Consider the following 22,673-nt stretch of genomic DNA (forward strand, 5'->3'; position numbering starts at 1 on the left):
CTCAGCAGAGTGCTCAGCTGCCTGGAAGGCACCGACAGTGACCTTTCACCACTGCCTGCCTGCAGGGTTAGCCACCTGGCGAGCTCCCGTGACCACACGACCTTGGGCGGCGAGGAGAAAAAAAGCAAACGAGTCGACAGCCTGACACGACACAGGTGCTGTCCGGGGAGGGAGGGAGGACTGTGCTCATCAGTACAGCAGAGCTATCAGTGCCTGTGGAGGGGTTCGGGTTAGGAGGGAGCCAATGCATTTGCATGCCTGTGGTCAACCTAAGTGACTACTCAGCAGTAAAAGAGTCAAAAAATTGATTTTTCATTTTGAAAACTGCCAAAAATATTTATCAGACAGCTTTAAACCCCTAAATCAAGTGGCACTGCGTGCTGGAATTCCCCTTCGGGCTGGTCATCAAGTGACAAAAAACACTCATTTGCCTAGCTGTCCCCACCAGTGCCACTGGCTAGTGGAGCGTATCTGGCTGTCGCCTGCTGAAATCAGAACTATGCTACGACATAGCCTTGCCTGTGCAGGCACCTGGGCTCCACTCAAAACACCAGACTCCCAAACCCTGTTCAGAGCGTCCCTGTCCCGCTGCACAAGAACACAAGGGCTCCAAGCAGCAGACCTCTGCCTGCAAGTCCTGGGCCTGAGACAACTCCAGGAGCCATGAAAATCCATGCCACGCAGGGTAAAGGTAGTTCCAAAAACTCACAGAGCTCGTGGAAGAAGGCTGCCTCAAATGCCAGACTGGCTCACGTCCTTCCAGACAGCACACCCAAGCCAAAAGCTGACGGACAGCCTGGGCACAGGGTGGCGCAGTGAGCAGACTGTTACAAACCAGGGCAAATTTAAGCTATTTGACATGGCAGCCGGTGGGAGAACAGTTTCTAATGCCTCCTCCACCACCTAGTGCCTCAGGCCTGCTGGCAGCCACCAGATGGTCTGACCCCTTGCAAGCCCAGCCCCAGAAATATGTACCTGACATGCTTCCAGGCGGGAGCATAGGCCTGTCCGGCAGCAGCTCATCATCAGAGGTGGCGATGGTTTTGATGGCATTGTGGTAAAGCGGTGTGGAGCTGGGCATGGCATACTTGGACATCTGGGACATCATCAGCGAGAGGGGGTTCTGGGAGGGGGATGGATCTGGAGAGGAAGTAAAAGGCATGTTGGGATTCATGGTGCTGGAGGTGTTACTGGCTGGTGCGGAAGAGCTGCTCCGAGGCCCAGAAGGGAGAGAACCTGCAAGCAAGAGAGAGACCAGCTTAGTACCACCCGCACACCATGGCTTGCTCCCATCAGACAGCAGCCCCATCCCCTCCTTCCAACAGCAGCAACCAGAGGAGGCTGCAAAACGCAAAGCTGGCGCAGCCCAGCACCCTCCGGACCCTGAGGAGGCTCATGCAGACACCCTGCTCCAGAACGGTGATGGACTTCCAATTCAAACTGCCCCTGACTGCCCACCACAGACACATCTTTTGCTGCCTGTATCACAGAGCGTGAGCCAGGGCTGAAGTAAAAGCTGCTCTGTTCGCCCTCCCATCACCCTGAAAAGGCCCTGTTTGGACTCCCGGGAAAAAAAAGACTTGCTCCATGAGATCTAAGGGCACACACAGGCACGACTGTCTCCCCACTCCTGCGAGAGCACGCGGGCTGGAGAGCAACACTGTCCACACACGCACCAAAACCGAGCACACGCACGCACTCGCACACAAGATACCCGGCATACCCTGATCCAGTCCTCCCATGGAAGCAGACGAGTTCATGCTGAGAGTCTGCTTGCTCTGGTTGACTCCTGGGCTGGGCATGGTGGCTTTGGGAGACGGCACCCAGCCGGGGGAAGGAACAGCCATAGAAGGGGACTTCAGGCGGCTTGGTGAGCCAGTTGGAGACCGGACGTTAAGCGAGGAGCTCATCACCTGGGGGGACTTGAGGGGTCCAGACTGGTTTGAAGGTGGCATGCTGACCATCTGCGAGGGCGTCTGTGGGGACTTGAGGTTGGCAGAGGGGGAGGTGACCAGTGGCGAGTGCACCTGGCTGAGGGTGGGAGACTTGAGGTGACCCATGCTGGGGGAGTTCATCTGGCTGATGTTGATGGTGAGGTCAGAGGGCCGGCGGCCCAGCCCCCGGGAAGGTGCTGGGTGCATGTTGGCCAGGTTGCCCCCTTGTGTGGGAGTGGGATTGGAGGCCGGCGGCAGAGGGATGTGGCTGAGCCTGGTGGTGCCACTGATGCTCCCAACAGGCAGGGTGCCCTGCTCAGGGCTGAACATGTCCGAGCTGCTGCCCATCTCCTGGGGCATGTTGGGGTAAGGCCCTTGCCCGCTCGAGAAGCCTTGCTGTCCTTGGTTGGGGAACTGGGAGGGAATCATCATTTTCTGGGGTCCCCCCAGCATTGCACTGCCATTGCCATTCTGAGCCCTCGCCCTGGCCAGCTCCTCAGGGCTCACGCCCTGGTGGGCCATCATATCAGGGCCCCTCATCTTCTGTGACATCATCATCTGCTGCTGCGGGGTCATCTGGACATTGAGGTTCATGTTCATGTTCATGTTGACATTCATGTTCATGTTGAGGTTGCCAGGGCCCATAGGTGCGTCCATGTCCCGAAGGCCCGACTGACTCATAGGGGGGCTCAGCATCCCCCGGGTGCCTGCAAAATCCATTCCCATTGGGGCACTGCTCAGGCTGTCCCCCGTTATCTGCCCAGCAAACATGGATGGATCCATCTGCCTGTGAGCCTGTATCATCCTCTCCATTTCCATGCCCTGGCTCATGGAGTTGCCGGACATCCCCATGGGCCTCTGCATTGCCACTGGGCGTTTCTCCATCAGCTGATGCCGCAGGATCTCCTCCCTGGCACGGGGATTCATGAACCTTTCGGGGTCCCCTTGCCCTGACGGGTAGGGCAGGGTGCCTTGCGGAAAGTTCCCAGGGCCTCCCATAGGAGGCATATCATCGCTCCATCCCATGCCAGGCCTGACTGGCCTCTGCATGGCATTCATGGGCCCAAGAGCATCCAAGGGCATGTTCTGCATCCCTCCAAAGCCAGAGACTCTCTGCATTTGATTCCCAGGGAACCGCGGCCCTGGGAAGGGTGGCCCTCCCCGCAGCTGCATAGGGTCCTGCACATCTATGGGTCCCCGCAGCTGGCTGCCCATCCCTGGCGGCCACTGCTCTCCAGGCTTGCTGTGGTAGGGTGGTGGGGGCCCACGCATCATCATGCTCCCCATCGACTGCGGGATCATGATCTCCTGCATGGGCCGGCCGTGGATGCTGATCTGCTCCTCTTTCCGTCGCTTTTCCTCATAGTACTCTTCCTGCAACTTCCTCCAGGCCACTTGCTCAGGTGTCAGGCTGTCCTGGTTCAGCCGCTGCATCATCATGTTCATCTGCTGCCCCATGTCAGCACCTGGGTGGTGGGGCACTTCGTGTTCCAGGCTGGGCCCACCAAGACTCTGGGTCTGGGAGATCATGGACTGCAGAGGCTCTTCATACTTCTTCATGCTGGCGGGGGGCACGGGGGGCTGGGCAGGGGGAGCCTGCGGCTGAGGGGCAGTCCCGCCCTCACCTGCGTTTTGGCTGGACTTCATGAAGGGCTCGGCCTCCCCGCTGCGCAGCAGCAGACGCTCAATGTCCCGCAGGGTCTGCAGAGAGCGCTCTCGGTGCTCCAGCTGCTCCTTCGAGAGCCCTTCTGAGTTCATGGGGTTCCTGGGGCCCAGGCCTGCCTGCCCGTTCCCCGGCATCCCTGGGCCCGGGCCCTCTGCGAGGAGGCTGGAGCTGGACGTGGCGGAAGAGTCCACTTGCCCAGGTTGCATGGTGTTGGCAGATGCGGTGGGCGTATTTGGGTGGTTACTTCCAGGCTGGTTGCTGCCGCTGTTGTTCCCCAAAGAGTTAGGAGTCAGATCTCTCCGGACATCTTCACTTGTCCCTTCCTGGGGCAGGCTGCTGGGCGCAGGCAAAGGTGTTTGACTGATGGGCTGAGGTGGGGGTGGAGGCTGCGGCGGGGGAGGCTGCGGCTGTGGCTGACTCGCTTGAGGGGCCGGTGGCTGGGACTGTGGAGTGTTGGCAGCAGGAGGGTTAATCGGAAGCGGCTCAGCGACCCCCAGCACTTTAGGAGCTGGCGCCTGGCAGAGAAAAGGGAAATAAACCTGAGCAGGAAAAACCCTAGGTAGGTATTCTTCCCAGCACCCTGCAGGAGACCCCTCTGTCCCCAAAACATGCCCCGTGGCAGTTCACCTTCACTCCTTGTGGGGAAGACGCAGGCCCTATTACACACCCTGGAAACGCACAGCCGGGTACTCTGCCCACATGGCTGCAGGACCACGTGCTGTGCCCCATCCCAAACTTTTCACAGGTGACAGCAGCCAGGACTCACTCCCAGGAGGTTCCACAGCAAAGCAGCTTCCCACCCCACTGGAAGGGCATTCTGACAACCCCTTCCTCCACAGCTGAGCCAGGAGCTGGGGGAGAATGGCCACGTCGGAAGGGAAGGGTCAGCAGTCCGCAGCACGTGCCGACAGGAGCATTTGGTTCATAGCTGGTATACCTGGTCTAGCTTTGCCCGTGGGACGTTCTGCTGATGGTAGGCCAGAATGGAGTCAGCTCGGCCCTGCAGCACAGCTTCTGCAGCTCTGGGGAGAGAGCACAAACCGCTTGAGAACAGGCATTGTGCCCCATCCCACCCATACCAGGCCCCAGGTGCCACCTCCTCTCTTCAGTTCTGCGGGAAGAGGGAAATCTCTGGAGGTCACCAAGAAGTGGGGATATTCTCAGAGTCCTCCCACCTGTCCTACACAGGCCCCAGTGAGGTTCCCCAACTGATCATCACTTGCCCTGGATCTTCCCTCTTCCCATGTCCTGTGATGGGCACTCGGCTCTGCCTTTTGCCAGCTACCCTAAGCTCACCAAGATGCTCTGGGATCTGCTGCACCGAACCTGTGCTACAGCAGAGCTCTAAAACTAAATGGCCTCGCTAAGAGTCCACGGCTGAGACAATGCAGGACAGAAAGGAAGAATTGAGTGGAGAACACCAAGCATTACATGGCACTCCCCAGGACACCCAGCCCCTTAGAAACTTCCAAATCAGACCAGCAGTCCACACTGCTTTGGGTCAATCTTTTCATTGGATGCTGACCAAACGTACTCTACGTCGCAGAACGCAGCGCTGGGCATCGCTGGGAGGAAGCGTGCATTTCAGACCAAGTTTGCCCACCAGCAGTAGCTGCCAGCAAACTTCCTGAACCTCGGGGGGGGACCCGCTCTGTGCAACCTAAGAGACGCAGGTCTGTCCGGCTCTCATGTACTCAAGTGCAGCCTGCAGCAGGCAGGTGTGACAAGCCGGCCCTATACCAGCGGAGGACGGACAGGGTTTGCTGCTTACGTGTTAGCAAGGTGCGTTGTAAAGACGTAAACGAACTGCGAAGGCTGCTTTCCCGTTCCGCCGCCTCCGCCTCCTGCAGCATCTGACCGTAAGCCGGGGGCAGCACCATGAGGCACGCTGGAGGAACTGGTCTCATTCAGGTTCGGCAGCGGGTTGGACCCTGGGCCAAGCTGTGAGGCCGTGGACATCGCAGGATCTGCTACATTACAATCTGCGGCAGCACGGGAGACAAGCTCCTGAAGCCGGCGCGGCAGGAGACCCCGAGAGGCGGCTGCGGCCTGCGCCACGGGAAGGAACGGGCCGGAGAGCGGGAGGGAGCCGGGGGCCGGGGCAGAGACCGGCGGGGCTGGGCACGGCTGGGCACGGCCCCGGGGCAGGGGAAGAGCCGCCGCCCGCCCGCGCCACCGGCAGGTGGCAGCACCCGCCCGGCCGTCTCCGCCGCCTGGGTGGCCACTGGCCCGGGGCGGCGCGGCCGCCTCCTCCCGGTCCCCCGGCACCGGGGCCTCTCCCGGGCCGCGGCCGCGGGACGGGCACCGCGGGAGCCGGGGGGGAAGGAGGGATGCCGTCCACGGGAGCGGTGCCTGTCAATCGTCAGCCTTTACGAAATAATATTCCTAATTAACGTTAGTAAGCATTGCCATTACCAGGAGCACGCGGTGCCCTTCTCTTGCCTAGCTCCTCACCTGCGCACCCACGCACACGCGTGCACACACGGACACGCACCCCCCACACTGCATCCCCCAAGGCAGGCTCACCTGCTCTCCTCCCGGCAGACCCACTGAACACCAGCCCCAGCAGCCCAACCCCGGCACAGCAGTGTTTAAAGAGAAGAGACATCACTGGCGATCTGGCATCACACGACGACGACGTCCTGCCTCGCTTGCCAGCCCTTGCCCCTGGACAGCCCCACCCTGACCTGCTCTAATTAGGCAGATCTTGGCCCGGGCTGCGACAGGGAGGTGGCACTATCCCTTCCCACCACGGCTGTGGACTGCGCAGAGGAGCACAAGGGAACGTCCTGGAGAGGATGGCTACAGTGCACTGGCAGGTACAAAGGCTGCCCTCTACTTGGTTTTATACACTTCCATGCTCTCCATCAGCTGCGGCCCTTGGGCCCCACAGGACCTTGTCCTGTTCTCTCAGATATTCTCCCTGTTGCAACCTGAAACTGAATTCTAGATGCCAAAACTCAAAGAGTTTTGATGCTTTTGGAAAACAGGAGAGACCTACAGTTTGTTGCCCCAAATGGTGCACACCTTGGCCAGCTCAGCCCTGCCTGACCCACTGTCAAGACCCTGAGAGCCTCTTTAGACTCAGTTGCCTTTAAAGCACAGCTGCGGAGAGCCAGGTGGATGGCCTGGCACAGACTTAGCTGCTGCAACAAGGGCAACGCGTGTTGTATGGTCTGGCTGCCTGGTAATTCTGGTGCTAGTGTGGCCAGAGCAAAGTACAGCAGGAACGTTCAACCTCAACGCCTTCTCCTCCAGCATCTCGGCAGCATCTCCTCAAAGCAGGTCCCACACCTCACTGCGTGGCCGCAAACATTCTCCCAGCACAATGACCGCCAACTGCAATGGCCCACCACGCCACACACCCAGCTAAGTCAGCACACAAAGGCAAAGCGAGAGGTGCCAGTGCCATCTGCCCTGCTGAGCTGCAGGAAGGACCTGGCTTTATTCAAGCTTCTGAGCTGGTAAGGAGGTAGACACTCACTGTGTGCACTGCTGATGGGCTTGTCGTCTTCCTCGCTGTCTGGCCCAGAGCACCATTCGTCCCCACTGTACGGCTGCTTCCTTTCCAGCACGCACCGTCGCTTGCTACGAGGAGCCACCTCACCTGCAAAGGGACAGAGCCATCAGAAGAGCTGAGGAGACCTGGCAGGGGCTGGGAACACTGGGGCCGTGCTCAGCTGCGTGCTGCACGCTGGCACTGCCAACCCAGCCAGGATGCACTGGGCAAGAAGCCTTACACCGACATCTGCCCAACCCTGGTAAAGATCCTGAAGCATCTGCTCAGTCTGGGCTCCTTGACTTTGCAGCCAGACCTGGTGAGACTCCCCTGTGAGAGCTAGCCATTCAGAATGAGATGTATTTCTTACCATCTGAAAGGAGTCTGCAAACACAGGACATGTCCAACTGCTGTTCCAAACTGGAGAGCTTTGGACATTAACCCTAAATTTAAGGGGTCTGTGATTTAGCAATTAAAACCTGAAAATAGAACGGGAGGGCATGTTCACATCCTTTGTAGGACAAGAGACAGAGAGCCTCTGCCCCTGGCAGATATCAATCAGGCAGGGGCCTTTAGGCCCTCTGTAAACTCGGACGCTCCCTCTGTTTCTCAGATGGGGCTGATGCAGCTCAGAGAGGAGGTGGCTTGCCTAAAGGCACCCAGGGACTCAGGGAAAGGAATCAGACACAGGGTGGGTATCTTCCAGTCCTGTGCTTTAACTCTAATATAATGCTGTCTGGCCTCCCTTTTTTACATCATCTAGTAGTTTCCAGGCCACATTCACAAGATCTATCAGTGCACTGCAGCAGGAACATAGGAGATTTGGGCATTCCTGATGAAGCTGTTTTAATAATTTTCCTGCGGAAGTCTGGGCTACAAGACAGTACTGGGATAAAGCTACAAATGCTCATGATCGGTGGCATACAGTAACCTCCCAAGACAATGGGGAGAAAGCTTTCCTGGGGACAGGAGGTCTGTTCAGGTATGTTCTACCCATTCTTCCCAGGCACGGCTCTGGCCTAAGCCAGTCTGGCAACAAAGCTTTGGCTGTGAAACTAAACGCTTAGGGGCACGAGCCAGAACAGTGTCTCTGTGTTTGGGGACCAGGTGCGAGTCTTGGTTGGAACCAAGGGCACAGCCGGGATTTCTCCTTTGACAACCCCCTGCAAGATGCTCAAGCATCCCATGCAGCCGTTGAACATGGAGCTCAGTGGAACGCAAGAGGCTACAGGGAAGGCTGGTGAGGACAGGGAAGCCAGAGGGTTTGGAAGCACTGACTCAGCCCTTTTCCAGAAGCCACGTGCTGTAACACAAGAGTCATCCATTGCTGACGAAACCACAGAACTGTTCAGACAGCAAGCCTCGCAGCACCTCCTCGCTAACCACGACTGAGTCGTCGGGCAGCTGCAAGAACACCACAAAGGCAGCTCTTTGCCAACAGCAAGGAGACGGAAAACAACTCAACTTGGTCCCAAGTTGAAAGTCTGCACATTGCAAAGCAGAGCTATTTGGTGCAGTTTCAGCGAGCCACGCTCTTGCTTAGCTGGCCTCACTAGCCCGTGGAAACCAGAGTCCCAGAATCTCAGTGCAGCACACAGGTTAGGGGATGAAATGTAAAGACAATGCTCATCCACTCCGGTCTCAAAACCACGGATGTGACAAGCAGTGATGCAAAGACGCACAGGCAGCCAGGACAAGCCCAGACAGAAGCCACAGCACAGAAAACCAAGATGCTCACAGCTGCTCCCATCCCAGGTCCCGCCAGGACGCTTGGAGCAACTGCGAGGAGGACGTGCTGAGGCAAGGTTTAGGAGAGTATTACCTTTTGATTCTGCGTCCTGTGAAGGGGTGCTGGCTTCTCGCTGTTCTCCGGAGTCCACCGAGATGCTTCGTTCCCGTTTCACCTTGCCCTTCAAGGAGCTGAAGTTTGGGACAGTGTTCTGGCTGTTTTTCAGTCCAGAGTTGCCAGGGGAGATCTGAGTGGCCTTGCTGCCATGGCTGCCCACCCCCACACCCTTAGAGCCCAGGTTGCAGGTGGGTGCTTGGCTCACGTTGTGGTGCTGGGCCGGGGCACCGCTGCTGCCTGCCTTGCCATGGCTGGGCAGTTTGTTGTCAGGGTGCATTGGATTGGCTAAAGCTTCCCACAGCGCCAGTGGAGGGAGCTCCCAGGCCCTTCGGTCAGAAACCTGCAAGAGAAGAGGGCAGGGAGTGAGCACGGTGCCCCTTGCACGGGCACAGCTGCCAGGGGCACTGCCCAGGACCAGGGCGCTGGGGTTGCTGCTTGGTCGCAGGGCCAGACAAAACCTGCGGCAGGGCACAACCCTGAGCTGCTCGTGCTGGGAATTAGCCCTGGCCCCTTCGAGCAAAGGATCCTGCTCCACAGTTAGCTGCGTGCGGAGAAGCGGCAAACTCCCACCCAGGCCTGGCAGGCTTGCCAGCGCTCCAAGGCACAGGCACGGACATGAGAGCCCTCGTTTCCGAGGCCATGACGAGAATGGGGTGCCCCATGCCAGCCGGGCCCTTTGGTGAGCGGAAGGACCCTTAGAGCTATTTTGCAGGTGTTCCCAGAGCTCAGACAACTTTGCGACTATGAACAGAAATCTGGGGCCCTACTGGTTTCGGGGATCCCTTCTGCTGCTAAGTTTCCTCTGCTCTGCAAAACAGGCAGGAGACAACTGAGCAGACAGAAAATGGTCCCGATGCAAGCCTATAAGGAGAAAGCTGGGATGGGGCAGGGGAGGACTAAGAAGGTAGAGGCAGATGAGGAGAAGGAGGGAGTGGGTTGCAGGGCAAGGGCAGAGCTGGGAAGTGCAGGCACTCATCAGCTAAGCGGTATCCCCGTCTCTCCCAGGGGCCTGAGGGACAGTTCCGGCTCCTGCTCCAAGGCCCTGAGTGAGGGAACGTCCAATTCAGTGGCAGCTTCCAGCCCAGCAGGATGATGCAACGTGCCACGGGCTTGCCGGGATAGCAGGGTGAGGCTCTCCTGCTCCAGACCCAACCCAGCTTCCTGAATAGCCCCGCAGGCTGAGGCAGAGCGTTTCAGGGAAGAGGCTGTTAGGGCAGAGCGCGCAGGCTTCTGGGCCGGAGGACGTGCACACAGCTGAGCAATGCTGCAGCAGCCCTCCTTGCAGGATCTATTTGCCTTGGCAGAGTCTCTTAGGCTCGCGCTGGGATTCTTCCCCTCGGAGCTCTGCATGGACATTAGAGATGACTGGGATGCAGCTCCACAGTACCTGAGCACATTGCGTGTTCTGGAAGGCTGCTACCAACCCTCAGTTCAACAGACAAGCCTGGTAACTGCGGGGTTCATCCCTCCTGGCCTACAAGTACCTCCTACTTGCAGCAAGTAGCCTTCTTCAGCATGGCACAGGCAGTGTGTGACATCAGCCAGCCTCACCTCAGGGGCTACCGGAGCAGGCAGAGGACGTCCCTGACCTTCGGACACGGACAGCTCTTACACACCGACTTCCTGGCCTGAACCACATTCACTGCTAAGCCCTCAGAGGCAGTCCCAGCTCAGAAAGATGCACGCCCCCATGAGAACTACTCCTGGCTTGCTTTCGTCTAGAGCACGTAACTCTTCCTGCATCAGGGGCCCCACATTCCTCTGCTACAGCCTCCTCACTACCCCCAGCCAGTGCCCCCAAAGCTGCAGAGACCCCCACTGCCTGTCACAGCCTGCTCTACTTCTCAGGGAGCAGGGGGGAAGAAGAGTAAACCACGTGTCCATGGAAGTTGAGGTATTACTCTCTGTTTGCTTACATCTGCTATGTGGTTTGCATGACACCCCCACAACGCACTCAAGAACCTTTCCTGTGTGCAGGCAAATAAATTTCCCAGCACACGGGGGTTCTGGGCCTGTGGTCTGCTTCTCCCATCTGGACCGTGCAGGCCAGATGCTGCGCACAGATTTCTTCTGCCACCCAGGGACAGGAAGCACCGGCTCCAGACCAAACCCCGCATCTCTAAATAGCGCCGCAAGAGCTCAGCAGCAGTACGCACGCTGCTCCTGGCTTGCCGAAGGCGGGCCTGAAGACATACCACTGGCAAAAGCCAAGCGCTCGCTCCGCTAGGGTGAAACACCGCACCCAGAACAGCACGCAAGCAAAGAGCAAAGCACACTTGGCAGACCCGTAATCCCCCAAAGACGGCGATCGCCACAAGGCGCAGGCTGCAGCTTGCCATCCACCGCCAGCGAGTGCCCTGCCTGCAAGAAGGACTTCTCGGCACCTGCCTCCCTGCAAGGCAAGGCTGAGCCGGTGGCTGGCTGGCACGCCACAGCGGCCGACCAAGGGCAGCCTGCACAAACAGCACTATCGCACAGCCCGCCCAGGCATTCCTAGTTAGTTAGTGGGATCATTCGTGCACAGCTTGGCCTATCACCGTTTCCTAACTAGCGAGTCGTTAGTTGCTCCCTCCTCCTCCTCCGCCTCCTCCCCACGCACCTCGGCGAGGGCTCTGCTCTAGCCTGGAGGAAGATGGTGAGCCACAGCGCTGATTAATTTTCACAGCGCATAAGGGAGTTGCTAGCCCTTTAAGTGTCAGCCAGTCTCGCTCGCTCGCTCTTGTTCTCCAGGGACCTATTAATAGCAGCTGGAAAGATCACATCACTCTCTGGATATTTATACCCCTCATTCCACACCAGGAGAGATTTATGTCAGAGCTGCCGTCCCAGTGCCTGCCCAATTGCTCTGTCAAACCACTCGCAGGGGGAGGGGAGCAGAGCGGGGAAGGAGACACGGAGAGGGCAAGCGGGGAGGAGGAGAAGGTCCATATGGCACAAGCTGCAGCGTTAAGCACACACGCTGCCTGCAGCCGCTGGCTGGCCAGCCGCAGGGAGCCTTCAGCCCTGCTGGAAGAGGCTGCTGCCAGACAGCATTCCAGAAAGCAAGCCCTGCAGCAGCTCCCGCTGCTGGTGGCCCAGAGCCCCCGCCTGCTGCGCCGCACTCAGCGAGCTTTGCAACACATCGCACCGCAATCCTGAGGGTCACAAACCCACTGACACCAGGGCTCGGCTAGAGCAGCCGAGGAGGTGCTACCGCCGCCATCCATAACGACGATAGGCTGGGAGATGCAGGTCTGCCTGTGGCACGTCCGCACCGACACGATACTGCATTCAAAAGAGATCCCAAGGTGCTTCACCGAAAATGTGAACGCTCAGCAGCATTGCAGCACAACCCTAGTACAGCACAGCATGGGCATGCAAATACCCTGGGGAGGGAGGAAGGAAACCTGGGCCCCGCTAAGACCATGCCTGCAGAGTCCAGAGACTAACGCTTGAGATGCACCCCCTACCCCTCTAGTTCTCAGGTCAGATTGCAGGGAACACACGCATCGATCCCAAAGGACCTGGCAGCCACCACGACGAAACCTTCAGATGCTGCCTGCAGCATGGATAAGTCTCACTGGCTGCGAGGTCCCTCCAGAACGTTACATTTTTGGGGCATCTTGATCTTCCTTCCTTTCGGGAGTAGGCTGGTGCTCCAGGGAGGACATCCAATGCCTTGCCTCGGCTAGCCACAGGGTGGAAAGCCACCCTGGGCTGGTGGGAGGCCCTGGCTCAACCTTAGGAAGCCCTCCTCTTCCAGTCTTCACTGAGACCGACCTCGCAGTTCCTAATGGGAGAAATGCCAGAAGCAGCTGCCTGCGGATTCTGCTCTGCTTTCGGGGGTAGCAACAGTTGGATCCTGTTGCAGATGCATAGTGGGGATCCACCCTGGCCTCCCATCTGTCTGGTTGCAGCATGCCGATAGGCATCTCGATTGCTGTAAACTCCTTGCACACGCCCCTAGATTCAAACTAGATTCCAGCAGGCATGCCACACATCTGGGCCACAGAAGAGAATTAATTAGAAAGTAGATACACTGACACGGGGAGACAAACGATCCAAAACATCTTGAAAAGAACATGACAAAAAGGAGATTGCACAGCAATCTGGCTCCCTCTGCAATTTAGCAACACACCCACTCCAGCCCAGTAGTTTTAAAGACAATAGCAAAGTTCATTCACAGTGGTTAAAGCAAGGAGCCGAGACTCCTGGCTTCTATCCCCCCCCCCCGCTGCCACTGATTCCACGGGTGACCCTGAGCAAGATGTACTGTTTCTGGGTGCCTCGATTCCCCCGTCATTAAATGGGGGAACAACCCAGCCTACCTCGCGCAGGGAGGGAGGCTTACAAGGCCCAATAAATAGCTCTGTTGAACGAAGCGCTACATCTAAATGCAGAGAGTATTTGCGCCCCGCACATCTGAAAAGCCACAGCTTTAAATCAAAGACTGGGACCTTAGCAGACAAGAAACCTCAAAACAAAACAACAGAAACTGCTTTCAGTAAGTCTCCTCCGGTATGGTCTGAACAGCAGCAGAGGGGGAAGGAGGAAGCTCCGGGTGAGGAGAGACTGGGCTGACATATTCCCAATCCCGGAATTGCTAGCTGATAGTTCAAGAAACCTGAAACCCCACTGCGTTCCCAGAGGACTTTCTGGTGAATCATGCTCCCGCTCGCTCCGAAGGACGATAACACAGATTCCCAACACTCCCGCAAGAATGCGGAGCCCGTGCCTGCCTCCCGATGGGGCAGGAAAGCCTCCCAGCCGCCAGCCTGCCTGCCCTGCAGCTTCCACATCTCGGTGTTGGCTGACATTGCTGCCGTGCTATCCCTATCAGGAGAAAGGGCAAGAGAGGAAGCTGGGAAACCAGAGTCACCATGATTCAAAAAGGAAGGAGCTTCGCCGCACCTCCCTCCTATCAGATGCTGGGGAGAGCTCTTGCGAAACTCAGACGGCTACCGACTTGCACATACACAGCGAAGACCAGAACCCAGGCCACCCGAGCTGCGCTGACATGCCCCGCAGCTCACAAACACCCAATGTACAAGACGGGTCGTGACAGAGTGACACAATGAGCAGAAAGTCACCCAGCCCCTCTCTACTGGCCAGTCCAGGAAGTAACGAGACCAGGTTGCCATTGCAAATACCCTCTAAGTTCATCACCTAGGCTGATACCACCCACCGGCTCACTACAAACAGCAATCCGGGGACAAGTTCGATCCAAAACATCCTGTGGACACCACCACAAAGTCAAGCGGAACACCCTGGCTTTGGAAATGAGAGGTCCTAAGCAAGCTCAAGGGCTTCTTGAAGAACGGCATTAGGCAGAGAACAGCAAAAGCAGAGATGCCAAAGACCCGCCACCCCCTCCCGAAATACCTCTCACCCCAAGTCTGGATGAGATCACAGGCACACTGCCTGACACCACTCCTAGATTACCAGTCCTCCCAGGGTTAACAGCAGAAGGGGTTGGAACACCTCCAGAGAAATACCATACTACTTCATTAAAGTCAGAGTATTTCACAGAGGCAAAGACTACGACAGACTTTCCAGAAACAAGATTTCTGAAGTCCGAGACTCTCGGACCATTTCTGATGTGAGAAAAAGACCAGACTCAGAAACTTGACCTTTTCCATGCAAAAATGGTTGTTCCAAAACAATCCTTTTCGCAAGACCATTCAATGGGTTTTGAGTCTGTTCCAGTGAGAAACAAAACCCTCAAAACCAGTAGCGAAACAGCATTGCTGTTGCCCAGCCAGCTCCAGCCAAGAGTCAGCGATGGGCTCTAACAGCCAGACGAGCCCTGGAACCCACCCGAGCCCGACAAGCACAGCTCCGAGGCAGCACGCTATTTAGCAACCAATGATTGCAGGAGCGTCTCCCTAACCCCTGTACGGGAGCACTCGCCTGAGCGCATTTATCACCAGCGAGAACAGCCTTAACCCAGGCTGCTACCGCTAAAGGTGTTCTCATGTGAGCCTTGCTTCGGCCGGCCAGGCTTGGAGACATCAGTCGGGAGGCAGGGAGTTCCACAGGGCAACGCTCCGCCGACAAAGAGTTATCTGTTTTGAATGCGTCACGGAATTATCTTGCTCTTATGCCACCAGACCGATAGCCCGGAGAAGCCCGTTTTCATCTTCTCTTCATTTCTTGGATCCTTCTCATGCCCTTTTAAATGGCAGAAAAGGTGGTACCCTCACAAGCTGTACGGAAGGGTTCTAAAAGACCTGTAGAGAGAACCTAATGCCTTGTTGAATCCTAGCAGTTCTCAGTCATTTCGGCAGGCCCTGCTGATCTCCTGCCATTTGGAGCTGCCTTGGGAATGATGCATTTCAGCGGGGCTGCTTGGCCACGAGTCTCAAAGGTCTTTAGTAGGACAAATCCTCAGATTCACGTTCTCTTCCACCTAGGGACAGACATTCCCACACAACACGGGTGGAAACTGAGGCTCGGAGAGAGCAAGGTGAATCGGGAATGCCTTCTGCCCCACACCCTACTACCTTTCTCCTGTCGCAGCTTCAATCCATCTTGTCAGAAGAGCTTTTCTTAGCATTTCCTTGCCCCAAGCTCAACAGTTTCTCCCACTCTTCTGCTGCTTACTGCACACCCAGGCAGAGCCTGGCTTCCTGTCCTGTGCTCAGGGAGTCTCCAGGTCTATCACCAAATTTGCAGATCCTTCCAGCTTCCGAGTCCAACTGGCACGTTCCCTACAGAAACCCTGCATGTGCCAGACGTTACTCGACAGTCACATGCGGCTCTATTGGGATGATAATGACGAATTATTTCATACACCAGCTTGTGTGACCTGCCAGGGACGGGTCAGCGAGAGATCTGCAGGAAACTCCGGGTGCCCCACGTGCAGGCTAGCACAGCCACCTGCACGTTGCAGCTCGGCAGGCTGCAGTGGTGTGACAGCATCTAGTAGGTCAGGGAGCAAAGCCAGAAATCTCTTCCAAAGGTACTGCTGCTGCTGCTGCTGCTGCTCAGGGAGCTTCGATTTCTTCCGAGGCAGGATCTCTTCCCGCAGTATGTGAAATCTGGCCAGAGTCACGGACCGCTGTGACAGCTGGACACCCCCATGCAGCCTTTGGTAAATGCCTCGAGGATCTTAGCCTGTAGATGCCAGCGGCATGGCTCAGGCAGGTAGCAACCCTGGGATACACAAAACTTCTACAGCAGGCACCTTGTACCCGACCCCCTCAACCGCTCATTGCCAGCTGTCCCATCATAGGCAGCTCAGGGCAGGAGACCATCCCCGACCACAACAGCACAGCTGTGCTGGGGTGCACAAAGACAAGCTCACCTATACGTGAAGGGGGCGGTTTACCTGTGAAAACACTTCTGGCAGATAACACTGCAGGCTGCAATGCAGGGCCATAGCACAGACTTCCCTGTGCAGTTGCTACATGCACTGCATCCTCGGGCAATTCCCACTGTGTTTGTGTACCGGGGTTACTGGGATTGGGTGAGTAATGCTAAAAAGCCCACCTGGTGAGCTGTGCCTCACACTGCCCTCTGCTACACCAGCTCTCCTGAGCAGCAGGGCTCGTATCTGAGACCTTGAAAACCCACCTTTCCCACAAGAATCACAAGGGAGCCAAGTCTTGCCTAGAGTCACGCGTGTTGGGTAAATGCCTGATGCAGCTAAGTCTACGAGGACAGCCTTTCAGCTGTGTCTAGAGTTCAGTAACTGCTTTAGGATCCTTTGGCAATAACTAAAGAAGCCCAAGAGACGCCAGCAGCATGCAGAATTGGAACCTAGCAATGCCAGAGCTTCATGAGGAGCTCCCAAGCTTGAACACAATAGTTCCTGCTCTTCTTTTTAGCAGGAAGTCTCTCTGCAGGGCCCTGTGACGGACTAGCCATCGTCAACAAGGACATCACACTTGGTCCCTTCCCTGCCCACTCTCTGCAAGCCAGAGACTTCAGGGTTCCTGAGCACCACGGGGTCTGTTGCCTGCGGCTGGTCCAGCTTCATGCCAGGTGTCCGGAAGCACCAGGAGGTTTTCCAGGGTGTCGCACCCAGCGCCCCATCTCTGGGCCTGAGGTGGAGACTGTGGGACGAAGCCACTAGGTGTCACCGTCACCCAGGGCGTCCACAGCCTCGCCAGGGCTGAGCACGGCCAAACTCGCTGCACCTCCTGCCAGCGCCAAGGCACCCGGGCTGTCACAGGGGCCTTGCACCCAGACCACGGCCTTCATCTGCACCCCAGCTCTCACACCGGGGACTCCGCAGGGTGCGGAGGGGTGTGCTGGAGGGCAGAGCCACGCACCATATCCCTGCAGCAGACGCTTAGCCCGCTTCCTCAGATAAAGGCAGCACAGAGATGCCTGTTGCACCCGCTGCAAGTGAGGTTGAGACATCCTATACTGCCTTGCAGAAAATCTCCCCCAAAACAACAGCTCTCCCTTTGAGCCCGACAATGCAAGCCCAGGCCACTTTCCAGCCTGAAGAAGGGCACAATCTTTGCAGACAGAGTCACGGCAGGAAACCTGTGTGGCAGGGACACCCCTGCCACCTCTCAACACCGTGTACCCCAGCGGCACCGCACGGTACAATCAGCAGTGCAACAAGCAGGTTTGCCTTTGAGGAAGCTCATGGCAGAGGAAATAAGACATTTTAAGCCACGCACAGGAAGGCTTGGTCTGACAGTCCTACTTTGACCGGACTATACGCACTTTTCAGATCACTGAGTGTCCCAGGGTTCTCGGCCCGCTCTCAAAATAAGACATGAGTTGGGGAAGAGTTGGGCTCGCTTCCTGCGCCCAGTCCTGGCACTAAATGCACCGTACAAAGGACACACCTGCACCAAAAGCAGAGGCTGGAGCACCTGCGGGCCAGCAAACCGCCCAGGTCGCAGCACTGCGTCTACGCACGGGAGCACACGAAGGTACCCCAGCTCACCTGGGGAGGGGGAGCCGACAGAGAAATGCAGGGAAGAGGGGGGGGAAAGCAAGGCCGGCTGCCCCGGCACCTTGCCCCTACGCTGCCCTCTGCCAGCCCGGACCGCAGAAGAGATGCAGAGAGTCGCCGACCGCTCCTCCAGGATTATAAATACCAGGCCCAGCACGCAGCCGAGCCTGGGCTCTATATTTAAACCCCGGCTGAGGTCACTTCCTTTTCCCAGCAGCTCCCTCCAGCCCCCACCCCGTCGCCTCGTATTTGCATGCCATCATGACTAAGGCACATCGGGGTTTAAGGTCAGAGGGGAAGCGGCCGCGCATCTGCCTCGCAGGAAATTCCACCCTGGGAAACCCTTCACCTTCCCCAGCGCGAATGGGATCGGATCGGTGCGGGCAGCAGAGATCTTGCCGCGGAGCGGTGGCAGCTGCCTGTGGCTGGTACGGGGACTCCGGCACTGGGCTGGAGAAGGAGGGAGAGACCTCGAGGAGAGGGGACCCCATGCTCCCCACCTGGCTTTACCGGCAGAGTCTGGGCTTGCACCATTCTGGAAAGGGGTTTCCCCACTGCGCGCCCCGAAAGGGCACCTACTCCACCTCCTCGCCACGCTTCACCTCCCAGAAGCCTCCTCCGCACCTCGGGCTGAAACTCCCCAGCTTCTCCCGCTCGGGAGGGGGTGCAAAAAGGCACGGCCTTCCCCACAGACCCAGCCCCAACTCCCAGGGACTATTTTGCCCTTATACAAACCCTCCCACAGCTCACTGAGCTCCTTCAGACACAGTGATCTGACCCTGACCCAGGCCTCCAACCACCCCAAGAGAAACGGGCAGAAAGAGCCAGAAATCACCCCATCTCACTAACCGCAGCCCTCGGGGGGGGGGGGGGGGGGGGGCAGCGAGACCCCTGTTTAACAGCAGCCATGCACCCACAGACAGCAAGGAGGGACCACACAGCAATCTGTCCTGGGGGCTGCCCCCAGAAAGCCCCTCTTCTCCGCCAGGACAGAGAGGTCTCATTAACTTACGATGCGCAGAGTAGGCACGGGCTTCTGACGCTCCTCCAGCCTTCATGCCTGAGGCTCACAGGAGGCTTTGGGGTTTGCAGTGGTCTCTGTGGCCAGAGCCCAGCTGCCCGGACTCGGCCACATCAAGCTCTGCAGCAGTTTCGTCTGCACTTGGTACAGTAACGGGCCGTCAAGCGCTCCCAGCTCAGTCCTTGGCCCCTCCGCACCCTCCTCTAGTTACGCCGTCATTTAAAAATCAGAACATACCGAAAAGAAAAGTTATTGCATCAACAAAGACCGGGGTACAAAGGAGGGGGGAAGAGCACAAAGGCTACCTAGCGGGAGAAGCAGAGATAACAGATCTTTCGGAAGCAGGGTAGCTGTTTAGGTTATGATGGACGCGAATTAGCTGCGTGGTTTGCAGTGGAACTAATTGGTGACGCTCATACGGTATCTATAAGGTTTCAAAGTTCTCGGCCGTCAGCATTACTGAGCCAATTCACAAGTCTCTGAGCTAGCACAAGACACGCTGGGACTGACATCCCTGAAGACCGACAGCCAGAAAGTTTCCCGTACGCAGTCTTGGCATGCCAGCCAAATGCCTCTTCCTCTCCCTCATCCCACGGATTCTGGAGAGGAAATCTGCGACAGAGCAGGGGTGCTGCCGAGGCAGCCCTATAATCCCTGGAGTCAGCTGACAGGGAAGCAAGCATAGCAGAAAGCTGCGGGGAAGCATCACTGCTACCAAAAGACGGGCAGTGCAGAGCCGGGCAGCAGAGAGGGCCATGGGTGTCCAGCTCCTCTGGCCGGCGACAGGGCACTTAGTGTCCTCGTAGGCACACGGACATCACGCTCTGGCTCCGAGCCTACACCCCAGCAGCGCGAGCACACCGGCAAGGCATGCCTGTGCCCTCCAAGGCTGCGCCTCTACAACAACAGGAACCAGAAGCCACAGCAGACCACGAGCAGCTCGTTGGCCCATGATCACGTTACAGGACAGGAAGGAAGAAGGCACTTTGATCAGGCTGGAATCGCTTTAAACAGCTTCCACACCGATACCTCAGCCACTGGAATTAGCACTCCAACACCCCAAACGTCCCGTTCCTAAAGACACGTCCTGCTCTGGCATGCGCGTCTGGGCCAAGGCAACACAGCCACTGGCGGGGCTGGGCAGGGGCTGCTCCCAAAGCAAGGTCACAGCAGCAAGCAGCCTGAAAGAAGGCAGAGAGCCTCCCTACACCTTGTCAGAGGAAATCAAGGCTCAGCGGGGCCCTGCCTCGCTGTGTATGTCTTCACCACAGGCGTGTGCTACCTGTCCTCAAAACGGCAGCAACCGGTAGGTTTGGAGGCAGCTGGCAGAGAGAGGCTGGTGCTCCCCTGCAGCTCCCCACCTTCTACTCAAGGGTGGTGGGAGCTCCTCCACCCGCCCTCCACCCACCCACGGGACCTCCTGCTCCACGCAGGCCCTGCAGCCTGCTGCTGGCAGGCAGAGGGTTAACGATGCCCAGGATGCTGCAGGCAGCCTCCTCCTTGCCCTCTCGGGAACAATGGGGCCATTGTGGGAGGCCAGGCAAGTGTGGGCAGATCCTGGGACTGGCAGTTACCCACTGGGTGGGTCGTTACCGCCACGCACTCTCCTCCTCCACTCAGGTAGGAGGAGAGTGGTGGCTGCCGGCCCTTCCCACGGGCCCTGGAAGAAAACAGGGCCAGCCCAGCCGCAGGAACACCATGCCAGCGTGGCCGGTGGCCCTGCCGAGCAACCTCGCTCCTACCAATTTGTCTGGGTACAAAATGAAGTCAGACAGCCACAGGCGCAAAGCTGCCAGCCGACACCAGCGTGCAGCAGACCAGACTGCGAGCTGGCTGCTGAGCACTGCCAGCACTGCCAGTACCGCACCTGGGTCTCCAGCAGGATCAGCTGCGCTCTCAGGATGTGCTACGGGTGGACTGGAGCCGGAGGAACCAGGTTTTTCTCACCCCAAAGTCACATTTCAATGGTGGGTGCAAGTGCTGACCTGGGACCAAGAGCCTCTGGGGAACCTGAGAACTCCTCAACTTGACACACTCACGTGAGCAGTGAGAACACAACCACGTATGGGGGGGATGACAGTGACTGCTTTCCAAGCCTCCACAGTCTGAAACTGGGATGAATAAGCAAGGGAGCAAGCAGCTCCAACATACTCCCACTCCACTACAGATTTGCATCTCCTGGCCCCAGCGCATCAGTGCAAAGAGAACTTGGGATGCTCCAAATTCACACCCCCAAGACACAGAGCTGATCCCTGACATAGTGGCAGCACCGCTGGGAAGTCCTACGCCAAGGCAAGGCTGGCACTCTGTCACGCTTCCAGACTTTCCAGCAGAGCCTCACGCCCCCTCGGGCATGGGACCAGGGTACACAACAACAAACTCGGCTCATTGAAGTGTACACTGAGCATCTGTGAGAAACCCTTGCCCAGGAACCTGACTGTGGACTAACAGCCCGACTTACAGCCGCTGCGTACTGCCTCCAACATCAGAAGCAGCTCCGGCTGGTCCACAGGAGCGTAGCGGTGCAAAGAGAAATGGAAAGCAGCCCTATACTGCTCGGCACTGCCTCCCTGGGACCCCTGTGCTGGGCACGAGCCTGCAGGCGATGCTGCAGAGTGCAGCTCCAAACATCTGGATTAGTCCAAGTCCCAACAGACGGAAGGCACAGCTCAGGTGCACGCCATGCGTGCTGCTGTGCACAACCACTGCAGCTTGAACCCTATGGGACTGACTGCCTATCCGTGTGGGAGATGTGTCCTTTTCCACTTGATGCTGCAGCTGCTTCCCCCATCTCACAACTAGACTCAATCTCCCCATTTTCAGGAGCACAAACACAGGCCAGCACAGTTCTCTGACCTGGCAGCAGCAACTCTGCCAGCAGTCCCCGTCTCCGTTTCTTTTTTATCCAGCCTCCTGGTGTCCCACACTGGCTGGGGGGTGCCACTGCTCCCTGATTTTCCCAGAGCCGGGCTGACAAGCAGCCTGAGTGGACTCACGCAGCTTCCCAGCTCTGCACCCTGGTTCATGCTTTCAGAGACGAAGCCTTCTCCCCTGCAAATCCCAGATAACTATTCTGTCACTTCTTTACATTTCCCACCTGAGGGCATCACTTTCTTCCTTGCCCCCAGATCCCACTCTCCTGCTGCTGTTACTCAGCTCTGCCAAGCCCACTTCAAGACACGCCATACAAGTTAAATACAACACTACTTCAGGTCCCAAACAAGAGGCTGGCTGCTGTCAAAGAAAGGGCTGCAAATAGATCTGTCAATGTAAACGTGCTGTGCTCCCCACTTTGCAGCTAGCTCTGTTCAACAAACCAGGGCAGCCTGCAGATGGATTCTGCTCTTCCCTACATACTCAAGCAAGAGGGCCCAAGACGAAGGCAGGTAAAAACATCTGACGGATCTGACAGGGCAGGGTTTAATCTGTGTTTCTTTACAAGACAGTATGCCTGAAAGAAAACACAATCTCTCCTTCCAACAAGGAAAAGGAATAATCTGGGTAACCTCTGGGAAAAAGAGGGGGGGGAAAAAAAAAAAAAAAAAGGAAAAAAAAAGGGAAAAAAAATCAGGGCAAGAGGGACAAAACAATCTTTGTCCTCGTTTTGCTGGTCACGCAAGCACGGGGCAGCCGCAGTACCCACTGCCCCAGCTCGGACAGCAAGTAATAAGCATGACCGGCCCAGTTTCACCAAGGCTTATAGAAACCAGGCTCCATGGTCTAGGGGAAGCTGCGTCCCTGCACTCAAGAAAGAGGTAGAGCATAGACGGGATTTCCAGACTACACTGATAATCGGCTCACAGAAACCAGA

At 57.3% G+C, this 22,673-nt stretch overlaps 1 protein-coding gene across 3 annotated transcripts in view; it reads right to left on the minus strand.

The window, feature by feature from the left end:
* BCL9L (BCL9 like) overlaps positions 1-22,673 on the minus strand; it is a 71,873-nt gene that overhangs the window by 5,020 nt on the left and 44,180 nt on the right. For 2 of the 3 annotated variants that reach the window (XM_030023725.2, XM_030023726.2), the window contains 6 exons: positions 8,922-9,285; positions 7,085-7,207; positions 5,372-5,582; positions 4,538-4,622; positions 1,724-4,115; positions 976-1,236 (listed from right to left, as the gene is read on the minus strand). In XM_030023725.2, the coding sequence (XP_029879585.1) occupies positions 976-1,236; positions 1,724-4,115; positions 4,538-4,622; positions 5,372-5,582; positions 7,085-7,207; positions 8,922-9,222 (3,373 nt within the window). In that variant the 5' untranslated portion in view covers positions 9,223-9,285. The remainder of the gene's footprint in view (positions 1-975; positions 1,237-1,723; positions 4,116-4,537; positions 4,623-5,371; positions 5,583-7,084; positions 7,208-8,921; positions 9,286-22,673) is intronic. The other variant, XM_030023727.2, reaches the window with a different exon arrangement.

Source organism: Aquila chrysaetos, chromosome 8 (assembly GCF_900496995.4).
Source record: "Aquila chrysaetos chrysaetos chromosome 8, bAquChr1.4, whole genome shotgun sequence".
NCBI classification, from domain to species: domain Eukaryota; kingdom Metazoa; phylum Chordata; class Aves; order Accipitriformes; family Accipitridae; genus Aquila; species Aquila chrysaetos.